The sequence below is a fragment of the Tachyglossus aculeatus genome, chromosome 24, assembly GCF_015852505.1.
Source record: "Tachyglossus aculeatus isolate mTacAcu1 chromosome 24, mTacAcu1.pri, whole genome shotgun sequence".
Classification (NCBI taxonomy): Eukaryota; Metazoa; Chordata; class Mammalia; order Monotremata; family Tachyglossidae; genus Tachyglossus; species Tachyglossus aculeatus.
The window spans coordinates 24,114,564-24,134,694 of NC_052089.1; the positions used below are offsets into that span (position 1 = coordinate 24,114,564).

The 20,131-nt window shown below is 54.5% G+C and overlaps 1 protein-coding gene across 2 annotated transcripts in view; it reads left to right on the top strand.

The window, feature by feature from the left end:
- Nucleotides 1-20,131, top strand: part of RUNX1 (RUNX family transcription factor 1) — a 93,067-nt gene extending 72,936 nt beyond the window's left edge. For both annotated transcript variants that reach the window (XM_038766211.1, XM_038766212.1), the window contains 2 exons: nucleotides 14,054-14,215; nucleotides 19,335-20,131. In XM_038766211.1, the coding sequence (XP_038622139.1) occupies nucleotides 14,054-14,215; nucleotides 19,335-19,828 (656 nt within the window). In that variant the 3' untranslated portion in view covers nucleotides 19,829-20,131. The remainder of the gene's footprint in view (nucleotides 1-14,053; nucleotides 14,216-19,334) is intronic.

Genomic DNA, 20,131 nt, shown 5'->3' on the forward strand with positions numbered 1-20,131 from the left:
ATGTGGGGCTCACAGTCTTAATCTCCATTTTACAGATGAGGGCACCGAGGCCCAGAGAAGTGAAGTGACTTGCTTCACACAGCGGACAAGTGGCAGAACTGGGATTAGGACCCGGGTCCTTCTTCATCCTAGGCCCGGGCTCCATCCAATAAGCCACGCTCACTATGTGCCAAGCACTATGTCAAGTGCTAGGGTCAAGACAAGATAATAAAATTAGACATGCTTCCTGTCCCACAGGGATTCACTGTCTAAGAGGGAGGAAAACCAAGGATCTTACTCCTGACCAGGGCCCACAGTTTCCATCTCTATGCCCAGGAATGCCCACCCTTCCCTCTCAACTGGATCTCCCAAGCACCCCCACTAGTTCCAGTGCCCTTCTCCCTGCCAGGATGTCTTCTTCTCCCTAGAAGCTCTCCTGATCCCGCTTCCCTCCATCCCATCTTCTCTCCCCAACCCTCACCTCTCCTCCCTCACCCTCTCCAGCCCCCACCAGCCCACCAGGCTGCAAGGCGCTTAGGAATCAGTGGCTGACGAGACTTGAGTTTGCAGACGGAGCTGGCATCTGGTGGAAATGTTTTCCGTCCACGCGGGGAGGTTGGGGAGAGCCGAGGTAGCAGCGATCTCTTCCGGCTCAGTTTTCGCCAGGAGACCAAAATAAACCGATAATGAGAGTGCTGATGAACACAAAAGACGACGGTATAATGGGCTTTTGTCGGTACTTGCACTTTCTTGTTCCATGGGCCAGCGAGGACCCCGAGGAGGTGAGGTGCAGACAGGAGTTTGATCTTATCTCTCCCCTAGGGATCCTGCCCTGGGCCCGGCGGCAGGCAGGATCCCAAAACAGCACGCTCAGAAGCGACTGATTGCGCTCAGCACAAATGGTGCTTTTAGTCTTTCGTAAACAGCGCTGGCCCCGGGGCTCGAATCCTTCAAAAGTTTACCTGGGTAATTGCCTGGGCTTCAGTGGTGTCTGGCATCTCCTCCTCAGATTAATCTGAAGGCTCAGGTGACCTGGGCCAACAGCCTGTGAAGGGGCAGGGAGGGAGAGAGGGAAAACCCAGGGATGGAGTCGATCGATCAGTTGTATCTAGTGGTGGCTTACTGTGTGCAAAACACTGCACTAAACACCTGGGAGAAAAGACGAAGTGTGATCTGATGGATAGAGCACAGGCCTGGGAGCCAGAAGAACCTGGGTTCTAAACCCAGCTTGCCACTTTGCTGCTGCGTGACCTTGGACAAGTCACTTCACTTCTCCGTGTCTCTCTGTAAATTGGGGACTAAGACTGTGAGCCCCGTGTGGGACATGGACTGTGTCCAACCTGATTAGCTTGTATTTAGCCTAGTGATAGTACAGTGTCTTGCATATAGTAAGCGCCTAACAAATACTCTGAAAAGAATACAGTATAACAGAGTTATTCTGCCTGAGAGACTCACTCCCTCTTAAGCAAACGTAGCTACACCAAGCCAATCACAAATGTTTATCTGAGGGGGTTTTCAGTCCCATCTGTGGAACAGGGGGGCGACTCGACAGGCCGAGGTCAGGAGAAGGAAGACTACCGGATTTACAGGAACCAACATTTCTTCCGCAGTGTCTGCTCAGAAAGGGAAAGTTTTTTACTCAGTGAAATGGGCTGGTTGGAATAGTTTGTAGGTGTATTGGGTTGGGTTTTGTTGGGTCGATTGGAGGGTTGGGTTTGGTGGCGTTCGGTAGGTGGAAAGGGTGGGTTGAACTAGGTCAGCGTGGTTGGATTGAGTCGGGTTGATGAGTTGGTTGGCCGGTTTGAGTTGGGTTCCGTAACGTGCATTGAATTGGGTTGAGTTGATTGTGTGGGTGGTTTGAGTTGGCTGGATAGGATGGGTTGAGTTGGGTTGAGTTAGTTGACAGGCAGGTTGATTGAGACGGGTTGGGTTTTGTTCGGGTATGCTGTGATGTGATGGGGTAGAGTTTTGTGTGGGGGTGTGTGATTTGGTGTAGGGGGTGAAACGAATTTATCAGCTTGTTCGGCTTGGGGTGGAATGGTGTATTTGCTGGCTCATTAGCTTAGAGCGAAGGTATCGAAATTTAGTTTCCGCAGCCCCTTGCGGGCACAAGGTCCCGGGGGTCCAGTGATGTGGACAATGAAGCCAGACATCCCTTCGGCCATTTCAGAGCTCATCCCACAGGATGGGCTTCCGGGCCCCAAGGAGGGAAGGGGATCCTGAGGCACTGGGACAAAGTGTCCCATCTGTGCAGGCCCAGGGGTCGGATTCAGTTCAGGGAGAATGAGGGCCGTCAGCTCACATTGGGTGTCGGAGAGTTCTCGTGTCTCAGGTGCCCCCGTAAAGTCCGTTCTGCTCTCCAATCTGGGGGTATCAACTGCCCAGGCCCCTTCCCGTGGTTCACTGGCAGGGGTAGGAAGGGGACCGGCAGAGCTCCGGGCGCTGGATGAGCCACTCTGACCTCTCAGCCTGTGACTACCGGGGAGGAGCCAGAGACCACGGTGTGCCCTGCCGGATGGATGGCTGTATTTACAAGTCCACTGGGTCTGCCGCAGACCCTGGGGGAATTTGGCCCCCGGGACCCCGTGGCTTCCAGAAGCCCCCCGGCCCATCCTGGGAGCCCAGGATCCAGGAAACACTCCTTCAAACCCATCCGGTTCAGCCCTTCACGTGGCGAAGCGGGGAAAGCTGCCCGCATGTGATACCCTTGCTCGAAGTCAGGAGCCCCAAGCTCAGCGGTTCATTTAGTTGGACTTCTTGTCCTGGTCTCGGATGGAGCTGGAAAGGCCCCGGGAGGATTTCCACCTCTGTTCTGAATTGGTGTCAGGGCTTGATCTGGCTTTCTTGGTGAATAATAATAGGAGTGGTATTTGTTTAGTTATTTCTCTGTGCCAAGCATTGTATTAGCGTGGCAGCGTGGGTCAGTGGAAAGAGCACGGGCTTTGGAGTCGAAGGTCATGGGTTCGAATCCCACTCCGCCACATGTCTGCTGTGTGACCTTGGGCAAGTCACTTAACTTCTCTGAGCATCAGTTATCTCATCTGTAAAATGGGGGTTAAGACAGTGAGCCCCACGTGGGACAACTTGATCACCTGGTATCTCCCCCAGCGCTAGAACAGTGCTCTGCACATAGTAAGTGCTTAACAAATGCCATCATCGTTATTATTATTATTAAACACTGAGGTGGGCACAGGCTAATCAGATCAGATACATTCCCTGTCCCAAATGGGGCTTACAGTTTAAGGGGGAGGAGAACAGGAAATTCATCCCCATTTGGCAGATGAGGGAGCTGAAGCCCAGAGAAGTGAAGTGACTATGCAGCAGAAACCTTGTGACTACCTTTTAGGCTGTGAGCCCACTGTTGGGTAGGGACTGTCTCTATATGTTGCCAACTTGTACTTCCCCAGCGCTTAGTGCAGTGCTCTGCACACAGTAAGCGCTCAATAAATACGATTGATGATGACGACTTCCAGGCCCGTGCCCCAACCCCAAGCAGCAGACAAATGGCAGCAAACCTTGTGACTCCCAGGTCCATGCCCCGTCCCTATGCAGCAGAAACCTTGTGACTACCTCTTAGACTGTGAGCCTACTGTTGGGCAGGGACTGTCTCTGTATGTTGCCACCTTGTACTTCCCAAGCGCTTAGTACAGTGCTCTGCACACAGTAAGCGCTCAATAAATACAATTGATGATGGTGACTACCAGGCCCGTGCCCCGTCCCTATGCAGCAGAAACCTTGTGACTACTTTTTAGACTGTGAGCCCACCGTTGGGTAGGGACTGTCTTGATATGTTGCCAACTTGTACTTCCCAAGCGCTTAGTACAGTGCTCTGCACACAGTAAGCGCTCAATAAATACGATTGATGATGATGACTCCCAGGCCCGTGCCCCAACCCCATGCAGCAGACAAATGGCAGCAAACCTTATGACTCCCAGGCCCATGCCCCGTCCCTATGCAGCAGAAACCTTGTGACTACCTCTTAGACTGTGAGCCTACTGTTGGGTAGGGACTGTCTCTGTATGTTGCCAACTTGTACTTCCCCAGCGCTTAGTACAGTGCTCTGCACACAGTAAGCGCTCAGTAAATACGATTGATGATGGTGACTCCCAGGCCCGTGCCCTAACCCTATGCAGCAGAAACCTTGTGACTACCTTTTAGACTGTGAGCCCACTGTTGGGTAGGGACTGTCTCTGTATGTTGCCAACTTGTACTTCCCCAGCGCTTAGTACAGTGCTCTGCACACAGTAAGCGCTTAATAAATACAATTGATGATGGTGACTACCAGGCCCATGCCCCGTCCCTATGCAGCAGAAACCTTGTGACTACCTTTTAGACTGTGAGCCCACTGTTGGGTAGGGACTGTCTCGATATGTTGCTAACTTGTACTTCCCCAGCGCTTAGTACAGTGCTCTGCACACAGTAAGCGCTCAATAAATGCGATTGATGATGATGACTCCCAGGCCCGTGCCCCAACCCCATGCAGCAGACAAATGGCAGCATACCTTGTGACTCCCAGGTCCATGCCCCGTCCCTATGCAGCAGAAACCTTGTGACTACCTCTTAGACTGTGAGCCCACTGTTGGGTAAGGACTGTCTCGATATGTTGCCAACTTGTACTTCCCCAGCGCTTAGTACAGTGCTCTGCACACAGTAAGCGCTCAATAAATACAATTGATGATGGTGACTCCCAGGCCCATGCCCCGTCCCTATGCAGCAGAAACCTTGTGACTACCTTTTAGACTGTGAGCCCACTGTTGGGTAGGCACTGTCTCGATATGTTGCCAACTTGTACTTCCCAAGCGCTTAGTACAGTGCTCTGCACACAGTAAGCGCTCAGTAAATACGATTGATGATGATGACTCCCAGGCCCATGCCCCAACCCCAAGCAGCAGACAAATGGCAGCAAACCTTGTGACTCCCAGGCCCATGCCCCATCCCTATGCAGCAGAAACCTTGTGACTACCTCTTGGACTGTGAGCCCACTGTTGGGTAGGGACTGTCTCTATATGTTGCCAACTTGTACATCCCCAGCGCTTAGTACAGTGCTCTGCACAGTAAGCGCTCAATAAATACGATTGATGATGATGATGATGACTTCCCCAAGGTCACACGGTAGGCAAATAGGCAAATGGCAGAGCGGGGGCTACAACCTGGGTCTCCTGAGTCCCAGGTCCGTACTCTCTTCCAGGCAATGCTGCTTCCCAGCTTGGTTTGGGAACGGAGACTGGGGACTGACTCCGGCCTGGTTTGACATTATTTTTGTCACTTCCCCCCACGCACACACATGCACACACACACACATATACACACTTTGTCTGTCCCCCTCAAATAATAGTATTTGCACCCATTCAAACTGGCAGAGGTCTTCGTATTGCACCGCTGACTATTGTTCTGTCGGGAAACTCTGGTGTAACTGTCCCACGTGCTCAGTACAGCGCTCCGCGCACGGGAAACACTCAACGCATGTCGTCGGTTGGTCGATTGGGACATCGAGACACTATTCCAGAATCGAGCCCCTCCCTCCTCTCGCTGTCTGAGAATGAAGGGAGCAGGAGAAGTGAACTTGTAAACTTGTTGCCAACTTGTACTTCCGAAGCGCTTAGTACCGTGCTCCGCACACAGTAAGCGCTCAATAAATACGATTGAATGAATGAATGAATGAAAATAGGGGACTAAAGCCCCCACCCCAGTATTTTGGAATATGTGAACTGCGTGTCCCAGCTGGACACTGCGTGTTCCAAGGGCCCCTGAGCAGCCAGGGAAAAGCTGACCCGCCTCTCCGGGACAATCCCGTTTTTTCAGGCATCTGCATAGATCCTCCCCTTCCCCTCCACCCTCCCCTCCCAGAGGTTGGGGCGAGAGCCTGCAAACTCTCTCCTTGTGCCATTTCACCGGGAAGCCCGGAAGCCGGGAGTGGGAAGAAGACACCCTCGATTTCCCACTTTCTTCACATTCCTCTCCGGCCGAGGGCGGGGAGGCTCTTGGGTAAATAACTGTTGCCGTTCAACGTGAGTCATAGCTCGCAAGACAAAGAACAATGCATCTTCACTTCGCAAAACTCAGCTCCCCCGACTCCGGCGTGTCACTGGCAATGAGAGGTTCTGCCGTCGAGTTCTTCAAAGCGGCCATGACGCCAGCCCAGAAGGCGTATGCTTGCTTACTCGGGGAGCGATGGTTTATATTTCATCTGAGCGGCTTATGTACCAACCTGCTAGAACAGCGCATGCATTGATTGGGAAATCCCAGTTTTCACAGTTAAGTGCCCCTTGTCATTCCCGCTCCCATCTCCGGCACCGAGGGGGAGACTGGCACCTGGTAGGAGAAGCCCGGACCGTTTATGGAGCACTCAACGGCATTCCCAGGATGGGACTCAGCGCCGGGGGAGATAGATCAGGAGACGCGACCAAGCCCCCACCGGGCCACACCGTCCAAGAGGGAGGAAGGCCCAGTTACCTTCACCCCATTTTACAGAGGAAACTGAGGCCCAGAGAGAAGTGAGTTGCCCGAGGTTGCCCAGCAGGCCAGTGGTAGAGCTGAGACGAGAATCCAGGTGTCCTGACTCCGGACCCCTGGGACCCCTGGGACCCCTGCTGCCTTCTGTGGTGGAGCTGAGATCCGGAGAGGGCTGTTTTTCCTCCTTGCCTCCCGGAACGCCAACCAGCCCGCCACAAAGGGAGCGGGGTTTTACGGGCAACCGATCCCCGGATCGACGTGGCCACTGGGGCTCTTTTGGACTTGTTGTCCTGTAGGACTTAGCGTGCCGAGGCCAAAGCATTGGGGTGCAGTGGGGGGAGGAAACAATTATCCAGATCATTTGTGTAGATTGGGCAGGTGGCACTTCCCTGCCCTGCCTTGACTGGGGCCAACCCTCAGAGGGTAGCGTCAAACATGGGAACACGGATCGGAGATTTCCATCTCAGGAATGTTTTGGGCTGTTTTCCTTCTCCTCTTCTTCCTCCTGCTCCTCCTCCTCCTCCTCCTCCTCTGCCTCCTCCTCCTCTGTCCAGGGGCCAAAGAGGGCTCTGTAGTCAGCCTGCTTCTCGTCTTTTTTGCCCCTTTTAAACAGCCTTCCCACAGAACTGAGCTCACCATACTGATGCCTCAACTCCAGGGTCCCTGGCACAAAATCCAATCAGGATGCATTAGCGTCTGGTCCCAAGGGGAGCCGGGGAGGAGGAAGCCGGGCTCCAAACTACTCTAGAACTTTTCAAGCCATTCTAGTGTTTCACCAATCCTAGGCGCCCTCCTGGAGAAACAAAGAGTGCGGCTGTGAGGTCCCCGTGAGTAAGACAGCAGGCAGGGAGGCTGGTTGGGGAGTTTTGGCAGGGCCCCCCGTTTCCTCATCGGTTGGGACGCGCCGGTTACACGTAGCATCCGTGTTGGAGCGCATGCTGTGAAATGGAAAAGGCAGGGCCCGGGCAGAGAGGGGGAAAATGCAGTGTTTGTTCAGTGCCGACTACGTGCCTAGTAATAATAATAATGATAGCATTTATTAAGCGCTTACTATGTGCAAAGCCCTGTTCTAAGCACTGGGGAGGTTACATGGTGATCAAGTTGTCCCATGGGGGGCTCACAGTCTTAATCCCCATTTTACAGATGAGGGAACTGAGGCACAGAGAAGTTAAGTGACTTGCCCAAAGTCACACAGCTGGTAATTGGCAGAGCCGGGATTTGAACCCATGACCTCTGACTCCAAAGCCCGGGCTCTTTCCACTGAGCCATGCAGCTTCTCTAAGCGCTGGGGAAGAGACAAGATAATCAGGAGGGGTACAGCCTCTTTCCCACAGGAGGCTCATAGTTAAAGGGGGAGAGAAGATATTGAATGCCCCATTTTACAGATGAGGAAATTAAGGTCCAGGGAAGTGGTGTGAGTTGCCCAAGGTCACACAGCAGGCAAGTGACCATGCCGCATTAGAACCCAGGTCCCCAGACTTCCAGGCCCATGGTCTGTGATGGCAGCCCACACGGACTTCCACCGTCACGCTTAACGGCATCCCTCCGTAGCCCACCTCGGCCTTATCGGCCATAACTGTTTCACTCGTGTCCGACCCCCCTCAGCCTTCTCTCTCCCGCCCAGACTCCCGTTCCGGTGCAGTGACCCTTCCTCCCGGGACCTTTCGAGACATCGATTCCTCCCGGGGCCCCGGGCAGCTGGCCTGGAGCGGGCTGTGCCAGTGGGGTTGGTCGGTCTCCCGCGCCCACCTCCCCAAGCAGACCGCCACTGGTGTTCCTGCTGATGCTTCAGCTCTGCCTCAGATTGGCAGGCCTCCTGTCCGCCGCCCCACCCTCAATCAATCAATCAATCAATGGTATTTATTGAGTTCTTACTGTGTGCAGAGCACTGTACTGAGCACTTGGGAAGTACAAGTTGGCAACATATAGAGACAGTCCCTACCCAACAATGGGCTCAGCCCTCCCACCCGCCACCCCCTCACGGGACCACAGTGAGCTTGGGGATCTTCAACACCCTCTTTTCTCCCTTCTCTGGGGTCAGGCTGAGGGGGTGGGGTGGGGCAAGGGTCTCTGGACCAGTGGGTTTTTGTGGGCACCAGATCTAAGACCCTGCTGGGATGGGGTATAGGTGCCGAGGAATGGGCAAAGAGACATAAGGAGACCTCATAAGGAGGCCTCATCTCCTCAGGAGGAGTGCCTGGCCCGGCCGGCTTTCAGTGCAGGTGGGCAGCCAGCCTCATCCCTTCCTCCCCATCCTCAGGGGCCTCAGCATTTGTCACAAAACGCCCCCAGGCTCCTGCCCCACAGAAGCCGACCCACCGGCAGTGACCCGGGCTCTTTGTTCCGCTTTTCCTGTCGAGGTCCAGGTGATGGGCCTGGCGAGGACGCCCCAGCCCTGCCCTGCCTGGCTGTCGATAATAATAATAATAATAATAATAATAATAATAATAATAATAATGGCATTTATTAAGCGCTTACTATGTGCAAAGCTCTGTTCTAAGCGCATGGGAATTTCCAAGGTGATCAGGTTGTTCCACGTGGGGCTCACGGTCTTCATCCCCATTTTCCAGATGAGGGAACTGAGGCCCAGAGAAGCGAAGTGACTTGCCCAAAGTCACCCAGCTGACAGTTGGCAGAGCCGGGATTTGAACCCATGCCCTCTGACTCCAAAGCCCGTGCTCTTTCCACTGAGCCACGCTGCTTCGGTGCTGCACGGGTGTCCTGCTCTGGGTCCGTGCCCTCACTCACCGCCCCCTCCGTGGCACCCACTGCCTCCCTCGGCTGCAGTCTCTCCAGAAGACCAGCTGGTGCTTAAGGGAACCACCCTGGGGGAACCGGGTGCCGTCAGTGTGGCAGGGGGCACCCCCACTGCAGCCATCCAGGAGCCACCGGAGGGGAAGTGGGGGTGGCGGAGAGAGAGGAGATCCCCTTTGTTTTCAAGGGGAGCCCGGGACTTCCAGGGGAAGGAGTGGGAGAGGGTAGAGAGCTCCCTCCCCGCTCCGCCGTCCCCCGCCCTGAGACATCACCCAGAAAAGTGACTCACAGCTCCAGGCTCTGACTCACATCCTGTGGGTGTCTGGGCTTCCAGCACCCTCAGGGCCTCAGGCCCTCCATCCCTGCCTCTGCTTCCCGAGTCCCATCCAACCCGGGGGCTGCTGCCAGGTAAACCAGGCCTGACCACGGGTCCCCTCCCAAAAGCCCCCAGGTGTGTGTGTCCTTCCACAGTTTCGCAGCCCTAGGGCAGAAAAAGTGGCACCGGTCACTTCCAGTCTGGATGAGGGGCCGTTTTGGCCTTTCAAGACCCCCAGGCTGTGAGTGGCAGGGGATGCTCTCCTCCCTCTGAACGCCATGGCCTCCTCTTCTGGCCCAGAGGCACAGCTCCAGCCCTCCGCCTCCAGGGAGCCTTCCCCGATCAACCCCACTGGCGGCATCTCTGATCCACTTCTACCTCCCTCACCTAAAAATAATCAGCAGGAATGGTGGTATTTAAGTGTCTCTTCTCTGCCAGCCACTTCTGGAGTAAATGATGATAATGATGATGGCATTTGTTAAGCACTTACTATGTGCGAAGCACTCTTCTAAGCGCTGGGGGGGATACAAGGTGATCAGGTTGTCCCATGTGGTACTCACCGTCTTCATCCCCATTTTACAGATGAGGTCACAGGCTCAGAGAAGTTAAGTGACTTGCCTAAGGTCACACAGCAGACATGCAGCGGAGCTGGGATTAGAACCCATGATCTCTGACTCCCAAGCCTGGGCTCTTTCCACTGAACCATGCTGCTTCTCTAGAAACAACCCAGTCATATCAGATAATAATAATAATAATGTTGGCATTTATTAAGCGCTTACTATTTGCAAAGCACTGTTCTAAGCGCTGGGGAGGTTACAAGCTGATCAGGTTGTCCCACGGGGGGCTCACAGTCTTAACCCCCATTTTACAGATGAGGTAACTGAGGCACAGAGAAGTGAAGTGACTTGCCCAAAGTCACACAGCTGACAATTGGTGAAGTCGGGACTTGAACCCATTCATTTGTTCATTCAATCATATTGACTGAGCGCTTACTGTGTGCAGAGCACTGCACCAAGCGCTTGGGAAGTCCAAGTTGGCAACATATAGAGACGGTCCCTACCCCACAGCAGGCTCACAGTCCAGAAGACCCATGATCTCTGACTCCAAAGCCCGTGCTCTTTCCACTGAGCCACACTGTTAAGCGCCTGCTATGTGCCAGGCACTGTACTAAACACTGGGGTGGACCCAAGCAAATCGGGTTGGACACAGTCAGATGAGGCCACACTGGGGCTCACCTCACCCCTGCCATCCTTGCTGTCTCCTTGGCAGGACTGCAGTAATAATAATAGTGATTGTCCTGTCTGCCAAGTGCTCACTCTGTGCTAAACACCGGAGTTAATACAAAATCATCCCAACAGCCCCGCTCGAGGGTCAGATCACCCCAACAGCCCCGCTCGAGGGTCACGGTTTAAGGAGGAGGGAGAACGGATATGTAATTCCCATTTTTCAGATGAGGAAACAGAGTCCCAGTGAAGTGACTCATCAAAGGTCACCCAACAGGCAGGCGGCGGGGCCGGGATTCCTGACTCCCAGCCCCCTGTGAGGCCAAACTGCTTCTCGGCATCTACGGGAGCCAAGGGATAAAGCCGCTATCCGGATAATTGAGGGGAAAGAACCGGGGATGCCGAAGGGTATTTTGTCGGGGGGCCGTGTCCTACAGCCGAGATGGGCCCTGTTAATTCTCCAGCGGCAACCGGTGCGGCCCCTCTCTCGCCCCCCTCCACCCCTCCAGGTGGTCTGGGTGTTTTGGGGAAGGCAGAGCCCAAGAGAGGGAGGAGGAGGAGGAGGAGGGTGGGAGAAGATAGGATTCCCTCCCTGTCTGGGCCAAGGCCAAGCCGGCCGGGCCACCGGGCTCAACCATGGCGGAGCTGCAGCAGGAGAGACGTCAAGTCACGGAAGTCCACCCGTGCCATCTACTGGCCATCTGTGGCCAGCGATAGCCAGCCCCACAAGCCCACAATCAATCAATCAATCAATCAATCGCATTTATTGAGCGCCTACTGTGTGCCGAGCACTGTACTAAGCGCTTGGGAAGTCCAAGTTGGCAACATCTTGAGACGGTCCCTACCCAACAGTGGGCTCACAGTCTAGAAGGGGGAGACGGAGAATGAAACAAAACATATTAACAGAATAAAATAAATAGAATAAATATGTCCAAGTAAAATAAGTAAATAGAGTAATAAATACGTACAGACATATATACATATATACAGGTGCTGTGGGGAAGGGAAGGAGGGAAGGTGGGGGGGAGGAGGGGGAGAGGAATGAAGGGGCTCAGTCTGGGAAGGCCTCCAATCATCATCATCATCGTCAATCATATTTATTGAGTGCTTACTGTGTGCCGAGCACTGTACTAAGCGCTTGGGAAGTCCAAGTTGGCAACATCTAGAGATGGTCCCTACCCAGCAGTGGGCTCACAGTCTAGAAGGGAGAGATGGAGAACAAAACAAAACATATTAACAGAATAAAATAAATAGAACAAATATGTCCAAGTAAAGTAAATAAATAGAGTAATAAATACGTACAAACATATATACATATATAAAGGTGCTGTAGGGAAGGAGGTAAGGTGCGGGGAGGTGGAGGAGAGGAATGAGGGGGCTCAGTCTGGGAAGGCCTCCAATCGTATTTATTGAGTGCTTACTGTGTGCAGAGCACTGTACTAAGCGCTTGGGAAGTACAAGTTGGCAACATATGGACGTCTGACTCCAAAGCCCGTGCTCCTTTCCACTGAGCCACGCTGCTTCTCTATGTGTGATCCTGAGGCCCCAGGCCTTCGTCCTTGGCCTTTCTTTCCCCCCGGGGCCTGGCTCCCAGAGCGGGTTTTCCAGAGGCCAGGAAACACGATGCAGTGCTGGCATCGCGCTGGCTGAGAAAAGCCGCACACCGCCTCTTCCCGGCCGTAAAACATGACAGGGCCCGCCGTCGCGGCCCGGGACTTTACACCCCGGTGCAGTTCGAGGCAGGAATCTCGGGGCTGGGCGCTGTCTGAACAGCAAGACGTGAATAACTCCACCGCAATTCACAGCCTGCGGGGGTTTATGACAATTATAAAACCTCTTGTGTTTGCTTTTTAAATAATTAAGAATAATATCTGGGTGCCGTGTGTGCGTAAATCTCGTCTCCCATTCGGTACGGTTGTGTAAATATCCTTATAGTCTACTATTGCCTCCATCTGTGATTTTTGTTCGCGTCTCCCTCCCCCTGTATACTATAAGCTCCTCGTGGGCAGGGATCGTGCTTACCATCTCTGTTACGATGCATTTTCCCAAGAGCTTAGTGCACGCAGGAAGTGCTCAATAAATTTCCTTGGTGATTGACTCGCAGGTAGATATCTGACCAAACCAGTGGTGGTAGAAAAGGATTATTCTGCAGAAAGGAAACAGGGCCATTGGTATCCTGCCAGTTAATAATAAGCAGCGTGACTTAGAGGCAGGAGCAAGGGCTTTGGAGTTAGGGGATGTGGGTTTGAATCCCGGCTCTGCCACTTAATAATGATGGCATTTATTAAGCGCTTACTATGTGCAAAGCACTGTTCTAAGCGCTGGGGAGGGTACAAGGTGATCAGGTCATCCCAAGTGGGGCTCACAGTCTTAATCCCCATTTTACAGATAGGTAATTGAGGCCCAGAGAAGTTAAGTGACTTGCCCAAAGTCACACAGCTGACAAGTGGTGGAGCTGGAATTTGAACCCCTGACCACTGACTCCAAAGCCCGTGCTCTTTCCACTGAGCCACGCTGCTTCTCACGCTGCCACTTGTCTGCTGTGTGACCTCGGGCAAGCCACTTTAATTGTCTGGGCCTCAGGTCCCTCATCTGTAAAATGGGGATTAAGACCACGGACCCTACGTGGGACAACCTGATGACCTTGTGTCTACCCCGGCACTTAGAACAGCGTTTAGTATGGTGCCAGTATCAGCGTTCGTTTCAGTCATCGTCATCGTGACATTTGGTACTTCCCAAGCGCTTAGTACAGTGCTCTGCACACAGTAAGCGCTCAATAAATACGATTGATTGATTGATTGATTGATTGATTTGGCAGGAGAAGCAGCGTGGCTCAGTGGAAAGAGCCCGGGCTTGGGAGTCAGAGATCATGGGTTCAAATCCCAGCTCCGCCACTTGTCAGCTGTGTAACTTTGGGCAAGTCACTTCACTTCTCCATGCCTCAGTTACCTATCTGTAAAACGGGGATTAAGACTGTAAGCCCCATGTGGGACAACCTGATCACCTTGTATCCTCCCCAGTGCTTAGAACAGTGCTTTGCACATAGCACTTAACAAATGCCATTATTATTATTTGGCAAGCACTTACCGTGGCGATGATGGATATGAGCAACGATGCGCCCACCCTTCTCATCTTGGTTTCAGAGGGGGACGCGAGAAGGGAGGCGATCCCGAGGCCTCCGTAACTCTTGCCCGTTTCTACCTGAAGTGGAGTCTCTGCGTTGGTCGGAGTCCGGGGTAGCGGGGCAGGGGGGAGAGGTGATGGGGAGGCGGAGGAAGGAGGAAGAGCTCCTTTCTGACCAGCCCAAACTGTCCCTTCTATCCCGCAGACACGAGGCAGATCCAGCCGTCCCCGCCGTGGTCCTACGACCAGTCGTACCAGTACCTGGGCGCCATCACGTCCCCGCCCGTGCATCCCGCGACGCCCATCTCCCCCGGCCGGCCCAGCGGCATGTCCTCTCTGAGCGCCGAGTTGTCCAGCCGACTGACCAGTAAGCAACTTCCACCGACGCGCGCGTGTAACGGGGACGGTGAAGTCTCACCCCGCAGCCTCTTGGGGGGCCGTTCCCCTCTTGCCCGGGACGGCGGTTGGAGTCACCAGTCCACCCAGAACGGGCATCAGGCCCGAAGCTAGGCTGGGCTGCAGCGATACTGGTAGAGCAGAGGACTGTAGTCATCCATTCTTAGACATCCTTGGGTCGCCGGTTTGACTCTGGCTCGAGGGACTCTGTATTTATTATTATTATTATTATTAATGGCATTTGTTAAGCGCTTACTATATGCAAAGCACTGTTCTAACAGCTGGGGAGGTTACAAAGTGATCAGGTTGTCCCACGTGGGGCTCACACAGTCTTATTCCCCATTTTACAGATGAGGTCACTGAGGCACAGAGAAGTGAAGTGACTTGCCCAAAGTCACACAGCTGACAATTGACGGAGCTGGGATTTGAACCCACGACCTTTGACTCCAAAGCCCGGGCTCTTTCCACTGAGCCACGCTGCTTCTCTAACAAATGTATTTGAGAAGCGGCAAGGCGTAGTAGAGAGAGCGGGAGCCTGGGAGTAAGAAGGTCATGGGTTCTAATCCCGGATCTGCCACCTGTCTGCTGTGTGGCCTTGGGCAAGTCACTTCTCTGGGCCTCAGTTGTCTCACCTGTAAAATGGCGATTGGGACTGTGAGCCCCCGGGTGGGACAAGGACTGCGTCCAACCTGATTAGCTTGTATCCACCCTAACGCTTAGTATAGTGCCTGGCAAGTAGTAAGTGCTTAACAAATATTATTATTATTATTAGCTATGGCACTCTCTGCCACAGTGACCAATCAATTAGGCAGTCAATGGTACTTACTGAGAGCCGAGCACAGTACTAAGCCCCCGGGAAAGGACAGTTCAGTAGAGTAGGAAGACTAGAACCCGGCCCTCAAGGAGCTTCCAATCTAGTTGAGGAGACGGACACTAAAGGAACTTAGAGCTCGGGGATGGGCGTTAGAGCCCCTCGCTCCGGATATCTTCTAGACTGTGAGCCCACTGTTGGGTAGGGACCGTCTCTATATGTTGCCAACTTGTACTTCCCAAGCGCTTAGTACAGTGCTCTGCACATAGTAAGCGCTCAATAAATATGATTGAATGAGTGAATGAAATATCGGTTCCCCCCCTCCCCCCCGCCCCCAGCCCAGCCTCAAGGGGCTTAGCGGAGGCTTAGTAGTCCAGAAAGCACAATTCCTGAGGGTCTCACTGACACTGGTCCAGGCTCAAGGAGTCTGGAGAGATACGTACGGGCATGGTGAACTCATCAGAGAGGGGCATGGCACTGCCCAATGGACTCGCCTGGGCGTGCCACGTGTCGCACACATCTGATACGCGATTGAGACAGAGAAGCAGCATGGCCTAGTGGATAGACCACAGGCCTTGAAATGAGGAGGACCTGAAATGTAATCCTGGTTCTACCACTTGTCCGCTGTGGGATCTTGGTCAAGTCATTTCACTTCTCTGTGCCTCCGTCCCCTCCTCTGCGAAAGGGGAATCGAGACCGTGAGCCCCACATGGGACAGGGACTGCGTCCAACCTGATTTGCTTGTATTCACCCCGGCACTTAGTACAGTGCCTGGCATGTAGTAAGCGCTTAACGCATACCACAATTTTTATGATCGTTATCTACTTCAGTGCTTCGTACAGCGTGTGACCCATAGTGCGTGCCCTGCCTGGGCGTATGAGACCGAAAGCAAGCCCCAGCGGCCTTCCGCTTGGCCGGCCTCCCTCTCAGAAACCAAGCGCAGAGTCCTACTCTTCTGGGTTCTGCCCCCCAAGCCAGGGCAGGGAGCCGGGGGGAGGCCGGGACAGGAGCCCTCGTCCCTCACTCCTTCCCAACAGGATATAAAAACTCTACATGGCGCCAGCTCTTCTCATCAATCCAGTCCTACTGCTTTCCTGTCTTCCCATCCATCCATCTGTTTACCACCCCATCTACTTGGGCACGCCTGCTCTTTCTTGTGCTCGCTCTCTCTCTTTCTTTCTCTTTCCTTCCCAGGCAGACTCCCCACCTAGTCTGAAGACAGTGGGAGATGATTAGGCTTTTTCACCCTCCTCTTTCCCTCTCCCTCTGCCTGGTGGTATGGCCCCATTCACTCATTCATTCGATCGTATTTATTGAGCGCTTACTGTGTGCAGAGCCCTGTACTAAGAGCTTGGGAAGTACAAGTCGGCAACATGTAGAGACGGTCCCTACCCGACAACGGGCTCACAGTCTAGAAGGGGGAGACGGACAACAAAACAAAACATGTGGACAGGTGTCAAGTCGTCAGAATAAATAGAAATAAAGCTAGATGCACATCATTAACAAAATAAGTAGAATAGTAAATATGTACAAGTAGAATAAATAGAGTAATAAATCTGTACAAACATATATACAGGTGTTGCGGGGAGGGGAAGGAGGAGAGGAAAAAGGGGGCTCGGTCTGGGAAGGCCTCCTGGAGGAGGTGAGCTCTCAATAGGGCTTTGAAGGGAGGAAGAGAGCTAGCTTGGCGGCTGTGCGGAGGGGAGGGCATTCCAGGACCTTCAGTCCCCAGCCCTGACTGCACTCATCTGAGCCTTGCAGAAAGTCTTTTCATAGGGACCATTGCCCGCTTAGCGTGTTTAACCCTTGGGGCAGGAGGAGGGTTGGGAGCCTGGGCAGGAGGTTGAGTGGGGTCAGAGGAGAGGGAGGGGAAGGGTGGAAGGAGAGCAGGGTGGCATCTTTCCCCCTACTCCGTGCCAAGCTGCTAGAGGGGAGATTCAGCTGGTGCCCCATTCTTTAAGCCCCCTCAGTTGGGAAGCATTTCCAGCCCAAATCCCCGGCCCTCATCAGCCCCAGGTTTCCCTCCCTGAGAGGCGGATCGCCCTCCCACTGCCCAGAGTGTGCCTGGGGTAGCCACTAGCAGAGGCAGGGAGCCGGGCCCCGTCCTGGCCCAGGGCCCTAGGTGCCTCCCAGAAAGCGACCATGTAATGTGTCATAGGGGCCTTTGGGGTTAAAGGAGAACGAGGCCCGGACCTCTCTCGAAAATGAGGCCCCCACAACCGGCCTCCTGCGGGGGCGGCTGAGGTCGGAGCCGAGCCCGCCCCCGGCTCTCCGGAAAAATGGGAGCGTCCCAGGCCAGGTTCCACCCTTGAAAGACTTGTGTCGGGTGTCAGTCGGATCCCCCGGGTGGCTCTTCCCTCCCGGTTGACAGAAGAATTGGTCCATCACACCTCCAGTGGGGAGTTTTATTTGCTTCAAACCTGGCTCTGGGGTGAGAACTTGGGCTTCCTGCCCCCAAAATAGGGGTACGCTCAGCCCTCTACTGAATCCCTGCCCCAGAGCCTGCGATGACAGTGGCCACGGGGTTCCTGGAGCCACCAGCCCTGCCCAGGCTCCTCCCGCTTCTCCCCCTGGACGGTTGGTCATCCGGGAGCCAGGAGAAAATTAAGTAGCAGAAAAATAAGTAGCGAGAAGCAGCGTGGCTTAGAGATAAGACCCCGGGCTTGGGAATCGGAGGTTGTGGATTCTAATCCCGGCTCCGCCAATTATCAGCAGTGTGACTTGGGGCAAGTCACTTCGCTTCTCTGTGCCTCAGTTGACCTCATCTGTAAAAATGGGGATTAAGACTGTGAGTCCCATGTGGGACATCCTGATGACTTTGTATCTACCCCAGCGCTTAGAACAGTGCTCGGCACATAGTAAGCGCTTAACAAATACCACCGTTATTATTAAGTACTGGCCTTCATCCAAATGACCAGGGAAGAAAATCCAAGTTAGGGGGCCCTCACGGCCAGCGAGGCTGTCAAGGAACAAAACAGTGACTTTGGGGTGAAAATGCAATAGGACTCTTTTGTTGCAAACTCCTTTCCAACCGAAAGTTTTAGCAGAAAGCGCACTGGGCCGAGCACCCCCCTGAGTAACCCACCAGACGCGTTCAGCTGCAAACCCCCCGGCAGAGAACTCCTATGGGAAAGGCCCCCCTGCCGTCCCCTACCCACTGGATCAGCTCTCCGAGGGGCCCGCCTGCTGCCATTTCCACAGTGTTTCGAATGTGGCCATGCCAGGAAGGCCAGGCCCACAGGCCTGCAGGCCCGCGGGCCTGGCCGAAAGGATCCAGACCCGATCGGGGTGAGGGGATGGAGGCTGGGGGGTAGGGCCACATTGAGGAGAGAGTTTCCGCCAGGAGCATCCGCTCGCGAGGGAACTCGGAAAGTGAGATGGACTGTGACTGGGTTTGACCCCCGTCCGTCCACATCCACATCCGTGACTCAGGGCATCCGCGGGGCTGGAAGCAGGAAGGAGGAGGCAGGGCAGGCGGGCAGGGGGGCAGAATGTGAGTCGGGAGGCCCCGGGGTCCAGAGCAGACCCCGGAGCGGACCCCAGGATGGGACAGGGTCAGAGGGATCATCAGCTCCATGGGGAACCTAGTGTCCCCGCCGCCTCTCATTCATTCATTCATTCAATCGTATTTATTGAGCGCTTACTGTGTGCAGAGCACTGTACTGAGCACTTGGGAAGTACAAGTTGGCAACATATAGAGATGGTCCCTACCCAACAGCGGGCTCACAGTCTAGAAGGGGGAATTAAAACTGTGAGCCCCCCATAGGACAACCTGATCACCTTGTAACCTCCCCAGCGCTTAGAACAGTGCTTTGCACATAGTAAGCACTTAACAAATACCATCATTATTATTATTATTATTATTAGAGAAGCAGCGTGGCTCAGTGAAAATAGCCCGGGCTTTGGAATCACAGGTCATTGGTTCAAATCCCGGCTCCATCACTTGTCAGCTGTGTGACTTTGGGAAGTCACTTAACTTCTCTGGGCCTCAGTTACCTCATCTGCAAAATGAGGATTAAGACTGTGAGCCCCATGTGGGACAACCGGGTCACTTTATAACATTCCCAGCGCTTAGAACAGTGCTTTGCACATAGTAAGCGCTTAATAAATGCCATTATTATTATTAAGGGGGCTCGCAAGGGTCCTTCACCGTCCGGGCCAGCAGGGTGGTGAGACAGTCCCCCCACCGGGCCCTCGCTCACTCTCAGCGACTTGTGTCACCTGACTGAAAAGGTCTCCTTTCTCGCACCCTCCGTCTCTCCACCCCGCCTTCCCGCAGCCGCCTCTGACCTGACGGCCTTCAGCGATCCCCGCGTGGGCATCGACCGCCAGTTTCCCGCGCTGCCCTCCATCTCCGACCCCCGCGTGCACTACCCCGGAGCCTTCACCTACACCCCGACTCCGGTCACCTCGGGGATCGGCATCAGCATGTCGGCCATGCCCACGGCCACCCGGTACCACACCTACCTGCCCCCGCCCTACCCGGGCTCCTCCCAGGCGCAAGGAAGCCCCTTCCAGACCAGCTCGCCGTCCTACCACCTCTACTACGGCACGTCGGCAGGGTCCTACCAGTTCTCCGTGATGTCCGGCGGGGACCGCTCCCCGCCGCGCATCCTCCCTCCTTGCACTAACGCCTCCACGGGTTCCACCCTCCTCAACCCCAACCTCCCCAACCAGAGCGACGCGGTCGAGGCCGAGGGCAGCCACAGCAACTCCCCGACCAACATGGGCAGCACGGCCAGGCTGGAGGAAGCCGTGTGGCGGCCGTATTGAATCCGGCTGCCCAGCCCATCCCACGCGGCCAAGGGCCGGGGCGCGGGGCACCCGGCCGGCCGGTCCCCGAAGCCGATGCATCTCTTTCAGCAGACTCCCTCCGTCCCCCCGGCCCGCCACGGGGGCCCTCACGTCGGGAAAAGGGGACCAGACGCCGCCTAGGCCGGCCCGCCTCGCCACCCGGGCCGGGGAGTTGCCGCCAAGAAGTAGAGGAAGAGTCCCCCGGGGGCAACTGTGAATGCTTCTGATTTAGCAATGCTGTGAATAAAAAGAAAGGTTTTCTTCCCTCGACCCATAGCATTT